Source organism: Lagopus leucura, unplaced genomic scaffold (assembly GCF_019238085.1).
Source record: "Lagopus leucura isolate 7727_CA_CO unplaced genomic scaffold, USGS_WTPT01 Super-Scaffold_1, whole genome shotgun sequence".
In the NCBI taxonomy this organism is placed as follows: Eukaryota; Metazoa; Chordata; class Aves; order Galliformes; family Phasianidae; genus Lagopus; species Lagopus leucura.
The window spans coordinates 15332788-15344911 of NW_024962250.1; the positions used below are offsets into that span (position 1 = coordinate 15332788).

Here is a 12124-nt window from a genome sequence, read left to right on the forward strand (position 1 = left end):
TTCATGTTCTGCTGCCTTGAGTCCTGGCAGTGTCTTGTTAGTTGGGGAACACACACAGCTTTGCCTTGGTATCATAGACAGCATTTATGCTACAGCAATAATACAGTGTAGATAGTCCCCAAGTGCTCAGGCTGTTTCAAGTTATTTGCAGCTCAGGTTTATTGCAGATTTGCCTGCACACTCCACACTACTGCTTATTCCTTTGTCACCACAGTGCTGCCAGTAGCTGTGTCATGAGAAATGCATACAGCATGTGGGACCATTGCCAGTCAGATGCTAGAGTGTTTTTGCCCCAGATGGCATGCAACACATTTCAGTAGGTTCTTGCTTCTTTGTTTGTTTGTTTTATTTGAAGCACTGACAGCACTTTGCTTCAGCAAACAAGGTGAATTTGGCCACAGGTATAAGTTTATCAGGGGACTTCTCAAAGGGCTGCAAAGAAGCAAATGCGATTTTGGATTTATGTGCATTTTGTGCTACCCTTTTTGTTTGACCTTGCAGTATGCAGTAAAGAGAGAGAGAGAGAAGGGAGAAAAGAGACTGATGAGGTCTGAAGTGCATCAGAATCCTGGATGTGAGTCCTACAAGATTAGAAATCCAAAACTTGAGGAAGGCATAGAGAAAGCCAATATTTAGTTATAAAGGAAGCAAGAAAATATTTTGTGCAGATTTTGCAGCCAAGAGCTTACTCTGTCTCAGTTTCAGCAGTCTCTTGAGCCAAAGGGAATGCAGGATGTGACAGGAGAGTCTGATTGGAAAGGAATTCAATGCAGCTATCAGCAGCAAGCTTCTATGTAAATACTGTAACACCTCTGCACGGAGGAACAGCTGAGATAACACTGTAAACTAATCTCTAGTGCTGGTGAAGCTGGCCAATCCCTCACACTGTAAGGTTTCTGTAGAAAAGATGTGCTAGAGAAAAAAAAAAAAATAAAAAATTCCCTAGATTTGTCAATTAATTAATTCATTCATTCCCTTTCTTTCCTTTCTTTCCTTTCTCTCTTCCTCTCTTTCTTCTTAATTGAAAGCAGTGTGTGATTTTTTTCTTTGAAATGGTACTCTCTGCACACATAGCCTCTGCTATATTATACACTCTGGCATAGATACATGAATTCTTACACAAACAGGCACTGCCATCACCAAAATATTTACAACTCTTTGTTAAGCTATGTCAATTTCGATAAATACATACTCACTTGGAGTCCTTATCCCATCACCATTAATTCTGGATGATTTTTCATCTATACCTACAGACTGAGAGTTGAAGATAGCCTAAAGCAGTAGCACTGGCATACAGTTCTTTCCTGCTATGACCTTTTTAGGTCAGAGTATTTCACAGCCCTACACCTCTCCTTCTCATGTTGCTAATATACATATATATTTCTAGGCTTTGTTTCCTCAGAGCACTTAGAGAAAAGCAGGAGCTAGAAAAGGCCAAGAAGTTTATTGCTACATCTGCTTCAGAGTTGTATTCACAACTGGGCACAACTTCAAGACAAACCAGGGCTGGAGTGAAGCTAACCACTTCATTAATTGTGCTAGAGATGAGGAAACTGATGCCACTATCTCTGATTTCAGAATAAATAAAGTTTAGGAGCCTCTGACACCCCCTTTGGACATGATTCAGCAATGAGTGGCTGTTCCCGGCTTTGTACCCTTTGTCAGAGCCAAGTCACAGCACAGACAGCTCTCACAGCAAAGCACTTCCAGGCTGGGATGAATTCACAAGCTCTTTTCTCCCACCTCTCTGAAGGCAGAGCCATATCATGGAGGTGACACCAATAATCTAAACCTGTGTGAAGCAGTTGATGCAGCTGGCTTGGTTCCCTCCTTCATCTCTTCCCTCTTTGCCTTCTGCACCGGATCTCCATTCTTACTTCTGCTGTGCCTTTTGCAGGCCAATGCTGAGCCATTACACACAGCACTCCTGAGGGATGAAGGACGCTGCTGTTTCAGTGCAGTCCCTCTGGGACTCTGCCTTACATACTATGCCAAGCCCACTTAAGGGACGCCTCTCCCACACTTCTATTTTTAACTACAACAAAATAATAATAAGTTAGATGGATTTTCTGGGTTCCAGTGTTGGAACAAATTATCAGCGTGGATGTTTCAACAACTGAGCAGGAAAACAACTGCCACACTACATTAATAACACTTTTTTTTTTTTTTTTGTCTGAGCTATCTCCATCTCTTCTCCTCTGCCTTATACATATCACTATGAATTACCGACCCAGTTTGCAATAAAAGAGCAAAAATGGGGGGTTTCAGTATATGTATAAATGTGAAGGAACAGCTCCCGTTTTGTGCTGTAGATGTTGTCAGCCAAATTAGAGAGGAGCCCCATTGTGGTCTGCATGTGCTAATCAAAGTTTAAAAGAAGTTAGGCATGCAGTGCTCTTTCCTGTGGCAGTGCAGATGCTGTCCACGCGCAGCAGGGACGCCTCCATTGCTGCTTCCAAAAGAGCCTCATGGGTCACTGACTACACAGCTGATAGACTGGGTTTTTGTATTTGCTGGAAACAAAAACGAAAAGAGGGGGAAAGGACACCCAGCGACGTCCTCCACCACCTACGCCATGTCTCAGTGCTTCGGTTTCGACGCCCCGCGGTGAGGAGCCATCCGGGACGGGCAGATCCCCGATACCTCGGGCCACGCACGGTGGCTCACGCTGCCTAGGACTGACCATGGGGGGCCTCAGGACAGCTCCAAGCCTTCCCTCCCACCACGTCGGCGGGGGGCTCCCTATTTGGCCATGCGGCGGCGGGACAGCGCGGCTCCGCACCTGCCTTAGATGGCCGGGCAGCCGCGCCGCGCCTTGCGCCATTCATGGCCGCGCTGCGCCGGCATGGCGCCGAGCCGGCCAAATAAGGAGAAGGTGGCTGCCCCGGCCCGCGGCCCGCCCGGCCCCGCCGCAGGCTATAAAGCGGCAGCTTCTTGCCCCGCCGGCACCCAGGCGCTCTTCAGTAACCGCTCGCTGTCTGCGCTGCTCCGGTGAGTGGTGCTTTAAGGAGGGACGGAAGGGATGGAAACAGAGAAGAATGGATGGGGAGCACCGACGGGAGGCACTGCTCGGCTCAGCTTGTGCGGGTGTTACAGGCGCTCTGCCTGCTCCTGCCGCGAGCACGGGGACGGGGACACTTCCCTCTGCCCTTCTCCACCCCTCGGGAGTGGCTGCGGCTCGACGGGGCGCGGTGCCCTGCCGGTGGCAGAGTGCGCTCGGCAGACTCTGAGATACCATTTCGCTCATCCATTTTGATCCGTGCCCTGAGGGTTCCGCTAGTGATGCCCTAAGTTAGAGTTCTGGGTGCCTTTTGAAGCGCGAAGGCAGCTGCCGACGGGTCCCGTCGGAAGCCATGCCCGAGCGTGGCCAAACCCCGCGGGACCTGCCGGGACCCTCCGAGCCACTCGTCTCCTGTGTACCCGGCAGGTGCCCTGCGTGCCTGCAGGGGTCTGTATGCACTGCCGCGTTGTCTTGCAGGTCCGTGCCTGTCAGCCAAGATGTGTGACGACGAGGAGACCACCGCGCTGGTGTGCGACAACGGCTCAGGGCTGGTCAAGGCGGGCTTTGCTGGGGATGATGCCCCCAGGGCTGTGTTCCCATCCATCGTTGGCCGCCCCAGGCACCAGGTAAATTCCTGCCCAAGAACAGAACCAGGCTCCATCAGGAGTCAGCCTCACTCCTTAATTCTGTTCTTCTCCTGCCACCCCAGCCTTCTCTTCCCTTGTACCCTACTGACACCTTTTCTGTTGTCTGTGCCGCTTCCTTACATTTCCCTCTTTGGCTCACCATCGTCTTATCTCTGTCACTGTCACCCCTTGTACCAGTTCTTTTCAATTCACCAGTATCCCTCCTCTCTCCCATAATGAGATAGGAAACCCTTTTTCCTCCAGAGCTGCCGCCCACACCATTCCCATAGCTAGACATGCTTCTGGTGTTGGTTCAAAGGCATCTCCATAGGCTGAACTTATCCCACCCATCCAACCCAGTGTCCCACATATAAAGCCCTTGAGTTTCCTCTGCTGCTTTTGTCTGTCTCTGCCTTCTTGCCACCTTCTAAGCCTCTTTTTCTGGGGTCCTATTTCATTCTCCTTGTATTTTCTCACAATTTGTTCAAAACACAGAAAACACAAGGCTTTTTCTCCTATAATTGCTGTGACAAAAAAGCTTATCATGCTTTTCACTATCAATTGAACTTTGGTCCAGAAAGAGGTAATTGAAAATGAAGGATATATATTTAAAAAAAAAAAAAAAAGTGGGAGAAGTTCTTTGATCTGATTAAAGGAAAAATAATTTCAAGAGAGAGCTTCAAGATCTATTGAGTTAATATTTTAATAAACAACTTTAACAACCTTTTAGTGGCATTACTGCTTGTACCTTTCTGGAAAATAGCATAGTTGATTGAGGATTCTAGTTCTGTGATGTTGTCTTTCTCAAGTCATGTGTTCCTGTATTTTGTTCTTTTAGGGTGTTATGGTTGGTATGGGTCAAAAAGATTCCTATGTGGGTGATGAAGCACAGAGCAAAAGAGGTATCCTTACTTTGAAATATCCCATTGAACATGGCATCATCACCAATTGGGATGATATGGAAAAGATTTGGCACCATACTTTCTACAATGAACTCCGTGTGGCCCCTGAGGAGCACCCCACCTTGCTCACAGAAGCACCCTTGAACCCTAAAGCTAATCGTGAAAAGATGACCCAGATAATGTTTGAGACCTTCAATGTACCTGCTATGTATGTGGCAATCCAGGCTGTCCTGTCCCTGTATGCCTCCGGTCGTACCACAGGTAAAATAGACTTCTTTCCTTTCAGGACCCACAAACCCTTTCTCCTTCCCACTCCAAAGACACACACATAGACAAACATACAAAACAGCATTCCAGTTTACAGAAAATTACTCTGTTGGCTTATTTTTTTTTTTTAAGATTATGCTTATTAAAGGTAACTGACTAGCAGAAAAGCTAGTTTGTGGGTGGAACTATATGAATTTGTCTGCATTGGTTTAAAAGAAAGGCACTAAGGAACTGATTTTCCTGCTGCTTGTCATGGTGCGAACAAGGAGACATCACTGCAGTTAACACAAGTATTACACCAGTTTGAGTTTAAATTAGGCCTAAGAGTTGCCCTTTACTGGATCAAGGCCATCATTACATCAGTACACTCCTGCTCAGTGTAGCATTGGAAGGCTATTCATATGGATTCATTAAAAGTCTGTATGGGACAGTTTTTTGTGGGGATTGTTTGACCAAACGGGAATATCGGAAGGAGTTGGCAAGACCTGCATGTCAGTAGCTGGCTAAAATAGAACCACGCTGCTTTATACTACCTGAAAATGTTCTGTTATCTGTGGTACTGCTGTGTTGTAAGGTTTATAAGGTGATTCCAACTGGTTTCTGGCATTTCTCTTTCAGGTATTGTTCTTGATTCCGGTGATGGAGTCACCCACAATGTGCCCATTTATGAAGGGTATGCTTTGCCTCATGCTATCATGCGCCTGGATCTGGCTGGCAGGGATCTGACCGACTACCTCATGAAGATCCTCACAGAGCGTGGCTATTCCTTTGTGACAACTGGTCAGTCCTTCAGCTTGACCTCTTCTGAATATCCTCATGTGTCCCTTAACCCATCTTCTTTCCCTAATATTTTGCTTCTCCAAAACTTGATTTGATTTCTCTGTACCTGCAGCTGAACGTGAGATTGTTCGTGACATCAAAGAGAAATTGTGCTATGTTGCACTGGATTTTGAGAATGAAATGGCCACAGCTGCTTCGTCATCCTCCCTGGAGAAGAGCTATGAATTGCCTGATGGTCAAGTGATCACAATTGGTAACGAACGTTTCCGCTGCCCTGAAACCTTATTCCAGCCATCCTTTATTGGTAAGTGCTTTCAGGAAATTCTTCTTTCAGTAGGAGGTGCAAATGAATCAGAAGTTCTAGAAGGTGTCCCACTCCTCTTCCTGTTCATCTACATTTTGCACAAAATCAAATATAAATAGGGAGTTTGATTCTCTTCTCCCTGTTAGCGGTGCTTAATGTGATTACTAGCTGGTAATTAGCTGAGCTCCGGACTCCTGTTGCAACTTCTAGGCCAGCTTTTAAGTTCACAATTTTTAGTGGTGGAATATACACTGACAATATTGTCAAGTCACCAATGTCAAGAACAGCTTTCAGTGATGTATTTGTACCACCTATACTCTTCACTACTTCAAACACTATCTGGTTCCATGAAGAAATAAAAGTGTGTGGGAGAGAAAAACATGTAAGGAAGAAGTGTATATTTACATACACTGAAATTAAATCTTGCTGTGGACAAGATGGCTGGTTTTGCTGTGTGTAGATGCAGCTGACGGATAACAGCAAATGCTTATAATCTAAGCCCCAAGCAACAAATGCAGTTGTTCATCAGCTGATGTGTTACTGTGGATTTAGTGTCAGTTCTTTCAGGAAGCACCTGTTAAAATTATACATTGGAATGCAACCTATGAACATTTGCTTCTGGTTTCTTTTTACTTATCGCCAAATAGTAACATCTTCATCCATGTCTTGGTCTTGCCTTCGTGTTTATAAATGGCATAGACTCACAATAAGTGAGTTTATCTTATGTGTCTAACTCTTCTCTTATTGTAGGTCTTGTCTTTTCTTTGCACATGCATTATGATTCTTAGCTTTTCTAACAAAAAATTAGTTTTCTAAGCTTGTCCTATAGCTTTGGGTTTGTTTGTTTGTTTTTTCTTTTTCTTTTTTTTTGTATTTTTCTGTACAACTGGTAATCAGTAAGCAATTGTAGAACAAAACAATAAAACTTCATATTTATAATGACCTTTTCACAAAGACCTCTTGTATAATTTACTGATCAGCTTCTTTTTTCTCAAGGTATGGAATCTGCTGGTATTCATGAAACTACCTACAACAGCATCATGAAGTGTGATATTGATATTCGTAAGGATCTGTATGCTAACAACGTCCTCTCAGGTGGTACAACAATGTACCCTGGTATTGCTGATCGCATGCAGAAAGAAATCACTGCACTTGCTCCTAGCACAATGAAAATCAAGGTGAGGACTTTGACTCTACTATAAAATATGAATAAGGTGGGGGAAAATGTCCATGTCATTAAATTGGGATATAGTAACAACTCATAAATGAGACCATCAGCTGATGGGCAAATAAGATGTATTGTCATTAATTAACATAATGACATTAATAAGAATCAATTGTTACAAATCAGGAAAATTGATCTGTAGATTTACTTAAAGAATATTACGTTATCAGCTGCTGAAGACCAGTAAGTTACCATACATTCTTACTTGAAGAAACTCCTAGCTGTTTGGTGTGTTGATGATGTGGATTAGTTGTGCAGGAATGTAACTGTTAACGTAGGATTTTGCTGTTTCTCTTCATCCTAGATCATTGCTCCACCTGAACGCAAGTACTCTGTCTGGATTGGTGGCTCCATTCTAGCGTCCTTGTCCACTTTCCAGCAAATGTGGATCAGCAAACAGGAGTATGATGAAGCTGGTCCATCCATTGTCCACCGCAAGTGCTTCTAAGCACTTTTCCCTACATTTACTTCCCACTCAGGATGATGACAGTATGCTTCTTGGAGTCTTCTGGCAGCCCTTCCTGAACTCCTCCGTCATTGTACAGTTTGTTTACACACTTGTGCAATTTATTTGTGCTTCTAATATTTATTGCTTTATAAATAAAGATCTGGGACTTGCAACCTACAGATGTTTCTGATTGTTTTATTGTAAGTGTTATTTGGTTAAAAAAGAGTCTGTGAATAACCTGGGATTTGGAAACTCCCTTCAAATTTGTCATGCATATCTTTCTAAGTGATGTGGACATGTTAGGTTATACTTCATACTTAATAGTATTAAGTTTTAAAGTTGAAACAAAAGAACTATCATTTACAAGAAAGTAACCTTGAGGGTAGACCTAAGGAGTGGAACAAGAAGGAAACCTCTCACACTGACTGAATGGGCTTAGAATTGTTTGTTGTTTTTTTTTTCCATTGCGTTGCTTATAACCCAAATAATTTAATATCAACTTACTGAAAGCCAAAGCCTCTCAAGAAGGATTATGCTAATACACCTAGAAAGCAATTTATAACTAATTAACTCAGTACTTGAGAGTCATACAATTGTTTTCTGTGGGTTATAAATATTTATGACAAAACATTATTTCTAATTGACGATTTACTCATTTCCTCTTCTTAAAGCCAGAAGCCTTAGTTGTGCTAATGCAAGGAACCAAACTGTTGCTGTGTAAACATATAATTGTTATTGCCCTGATTAGTTGCACATCATCATTCATATGTCTTAGGCAGTTTCTAATCCATAATCTTTGCTATTCTTATTACCTGACCTACATATGCTTTCCATGGGCTTTTGTGTTCCTCACCATGACTTTTTTTATAACTGTGCTCATTGTTTTAAAAAAGTAATACCTAAAAGGCGAAGAACCAGAATCACCTGGGAGGTTTTCATCAAAATAATGGAACTAGTCAGTATCCCAGCTTGAACTGTGTACAGACTGGAGTTAGTCCAAACTTGATTGAAGAAATCAATTAAAGTATGTATCAAATTAGTACATGTAGTTAGGCACGTGCTCAGCTAAGGGCCATTGCAGGTGGTTAAAAACATGAGATTTAATGCTAATTTTATACTCAAATGCAAATCGAAAAAAATATAATAATAGACAGTTTAGATAGAAAAGAACAGAAACTTTTTCTATTCCTCATACCTCTTAATCTTTGCAAGGGCATTTAAACTGGTCATTTGGTGTGATCTGCGGTTAATCAGAACTGATCTTACCTTTTGATTAATTTAGACATGTTTACTACCTGTCTCTAGTTTACTTAATAATAGAAGGCAGTTGAAGCCAGTTGGCTTAGGTACTACTGTAGTTGCCTACCACTGAAATGTATCTGAAATATTTAGCTGCTTCTAGTTATTTATTTGATTTTAGGCGTAGAAGGTGGATAGAATTGTTAAATGTAAATGAAATTTGAATATAAATCTGAAATATACTGCACAAAATATCACTGAAATCCTTCTACAAACAGAAATTTTCACAGTGCGGTAGAGATTAATTATCTGTGAATCTCTTAAGGCAAGGTCAACATTTACTAGTGTTTTCAAGAAGGTTTCCAGAGTAGGACATTAAGCTGAAATTCATATAATTGAGGAATAGTATATGTTTTGAAAATATAGGAACTTTACCAGATTTTTGAACAAGATAAAATCAAGTGTTCAAGCATAAATTAAATTAAATGAGATTTTCTTGCTTAGTCTTGCTTACTATTTGAATGATATGGCTGATCAAAGAGGTCATCTCAGGTATTACTGTGAATTAATGAGATGATACTGGACATAAATTGCAACTAAATGGAGCTTAAAATGTTAAACAAGTATGCGAAAGGCTTAGTAAGTCAGGCCCTGTGGATTCCTGACTGCCTGGCTCCAATAAGCCAGGAATGGCAAGCATACAGCTGGCAGCACTGCTGTGACTGTGGTTAGAATTTTATCCTTAAGCTTGTGGGCATAAGGAGGGAACTGAAAGAAGTCACTGATTCCATGACTGGTGAAAAAATTACTTACATAGAAAGTTCTGGCTATTTACAGTTTATGGAGCAGCAAGGATTATGTAAAATACAGTATGTTTGACCACAAGTAGGGTATGATTAAACAGAACTTGCACCTTACTCTTTTTCTCTTCTTATAGCATGTTTCCAGATATATTCAATTTTAATCCAGTTATCCCATATTATGCCATTATCAAATATGCATTCGCAGTCAGCGCAGTGAAAACTTCAATAATTCAGTAGAATGGGAAGTATGATAACTATTTATGGAAATACAACTTGGGAAATTTTTAGAACTTTTAAATATAGAGAATGCAACTGACCAGTTTGATGGAGAGGAATTTGGGTCACATAAGCTAGAACAAAATTCTGCTAACAGAACCTATTGCTGAAATGTATCCTGTTTACATTTTACAGCAACACTCAATTGCAGTTGTTAATGTTTTATATACTAAATGAAGATTGTGTTTAAAATGATTGCTTTTTAACAGAAAATAAGGACATGTTTCAGAAGTTTCTTGTTAGTTCTTCAAGGCTCTTTTTTAAAAAAAATGGTACAATAGTCGTCATAAATTTGATAGTTATCTACTTTGTGCTAATCTCTAAAAAGGATGTTTCATTTAAAGTCTTAAAAATGCCACCCTTGGGCTAAGCACTAGTATGAAAATTTTTATCTTTAGAAGAATTTAGAAAAATTGAATCCCATAGCTTATGGATATAGACTAAGAGAGATTTATAGTAAAAAATTTAGATAAGCAAGTATATGTGACAGCCGGATTAATCTACAATAATCATGCAACAATAGAAAAAGATAAAGAAATTCCCTTTCTTTGCTAGTAGGACAGATTTAGTAGAAGGACCAGGCAGGAAGAGATTGTTGCTTTCTTTTACTAGAAGTTAAATCCATGCTGGAGCATCTCATCTCTGGATTATTATCATTATCTCTGTTATTATCAAGATAAAATATATGGACATATACATATACATATACATATACATATACATATACATATATATATGTAAATAATGAGTGATTAGTAAATCTCACTCACTGGACTCAAGAAAGAAGCAATTCAGGCAGCCAATATACAGCTAGTTATCTTTTGCTTTTTCTCATGAGAAAGTTGACACTTGCAAATTCAGCACACAGAAATGTTAATTACTGGGGGAAAAAAAACGTTGATATGTAGTTAAAAGATAACTTTACTTTGTGATCAGGCTGTCCTGTGTGAAATGCATAAAATGATTTCAGCAGACATTAGAAAAAATTTAGTATACATGGTGATGATCTTATTTTTCATCACAAAGGAATAGTTCACACAGATAGCCAACTACAGAGAGTAGAAGGAGAGGCAACAGTACATGTCAGAAATTGCTCTGCTGCTACTGCAACTAATTTTGGCTGTCTTGGAACAGCTGAAGTTGCAAACACTCTCTAAAGCACTGTTCCTCAGTTTCCCTGTCAGCATTGCCATTACACCAGACAAAGTCTGAAGGACACTGCATAGCTCATGAGGGAATCGAAATCCATTGGAAAGAAACCCAGCATATTCCTCATTCTCTTTGACAATACTCTTACTAGTGATCTCTTCCTGATCAGAAGGGACTCAGATCTAATCTTTAAAGTACTTCTTTAATGCCTTGCTACCTAAGTTTTATCAGGTACCTTCCCTGACTTACTTATGGTTAAAAATGTTGCTAAAACACAGTTCCTCTTCTCTAGTAGAGGAGAGCATACTATCCTCCATTTGATATTCCTTGGATATATCATAGGTACCTCAGATGAGTTGGGAAGTGGGAGAAAAATCAGTTCATTTTATTCAGAGGAGGAAGGGGTCTGGAAGCAACACACTGCTGGGACAGTCAAGGTGGGGAGATCCTCCACATCCAGATCTACAGGGGCTTACAGCACTAGATGTCAATAAAGGAGGAATCAAGCCATACTGTCACATTTACATGATAGATATCTTTTGATATTGAATATCATGCAAGTTCTCTATTTGTTTTGATTATATAAAATATTTCAAGAACACGGGTTAAGTTTCTATTAAATAATAAACAAACAAATAAATAAGTAAATAAACACTAAAGAGAATAAGGAACATCAATTTTAAGCAAGAAAATTGTCTATCTTGACTCATGTATTAAAAATATTTCTGGTTAGTAAAAAATTAGCTGTTAGATGAATGAACTGAATTACTTCTTTTGAAAAGCCAATGCAGTATGGTTTGCAGTACTTTGATTTTCTGGTAAGCCAGGAATTACAATCCTTGCAGAAATAGAAACCTCAGCAGATTTTTAAGCACAAAGAACTCAGAGTATCAGAAAAAAAAAAGTACTTCTTACGTTTATATGAATTATGTCTTGAAGTTACCACCAAAGCAAGAAGATCCTTCACTGTCAAGGAACAAGAAAATCCAAGAAAAGAAAACACTGTTTTCCATTAGTTAAACCACGTCATTTTTATGGCTCTAAATTTATTTTGGGCTAAAGATTAAATGGAATAATGTTCTCCTCTGTCTTCTGTTACACTCT

At 40.5% G+C, this 12124-nt stretch overlaps 1 protein-coding gene across 1 annotated transcript; it reads left to right on the top strand.

Moving 5' to 3' along the window:
- The first annotated feature begins 2910 nt into the window (after positions 1 to 2910).
- Positions 2911 to 7730, top strand: ACTC1 (actin alpha cardiac muscle 1). The gene is made up of 7 exons (XM_042868961.1): positions 2911 to 2991; positions 3479 to 3627; positions 4466 to 4790; positions 5415 to 5576; positions 5689 to 5880; positions 6877 to 7058; positions 7410 to 7730. The coding sequence occupies exons 2-7, from the start codon at positions 3499 to 3501 to the stop codon at positions 7551 to 7553; spliced, it is 1134 nt and encodes a 377-aa protein (XP_042724895.1). The 5' UTR covers positions 2911 to 2991; positions 3479 to 3498; the 3' UTR covers positions 7554 to 7730.
- Positions 7731 to 12124: the final 4394 nt, after the last annotated feature.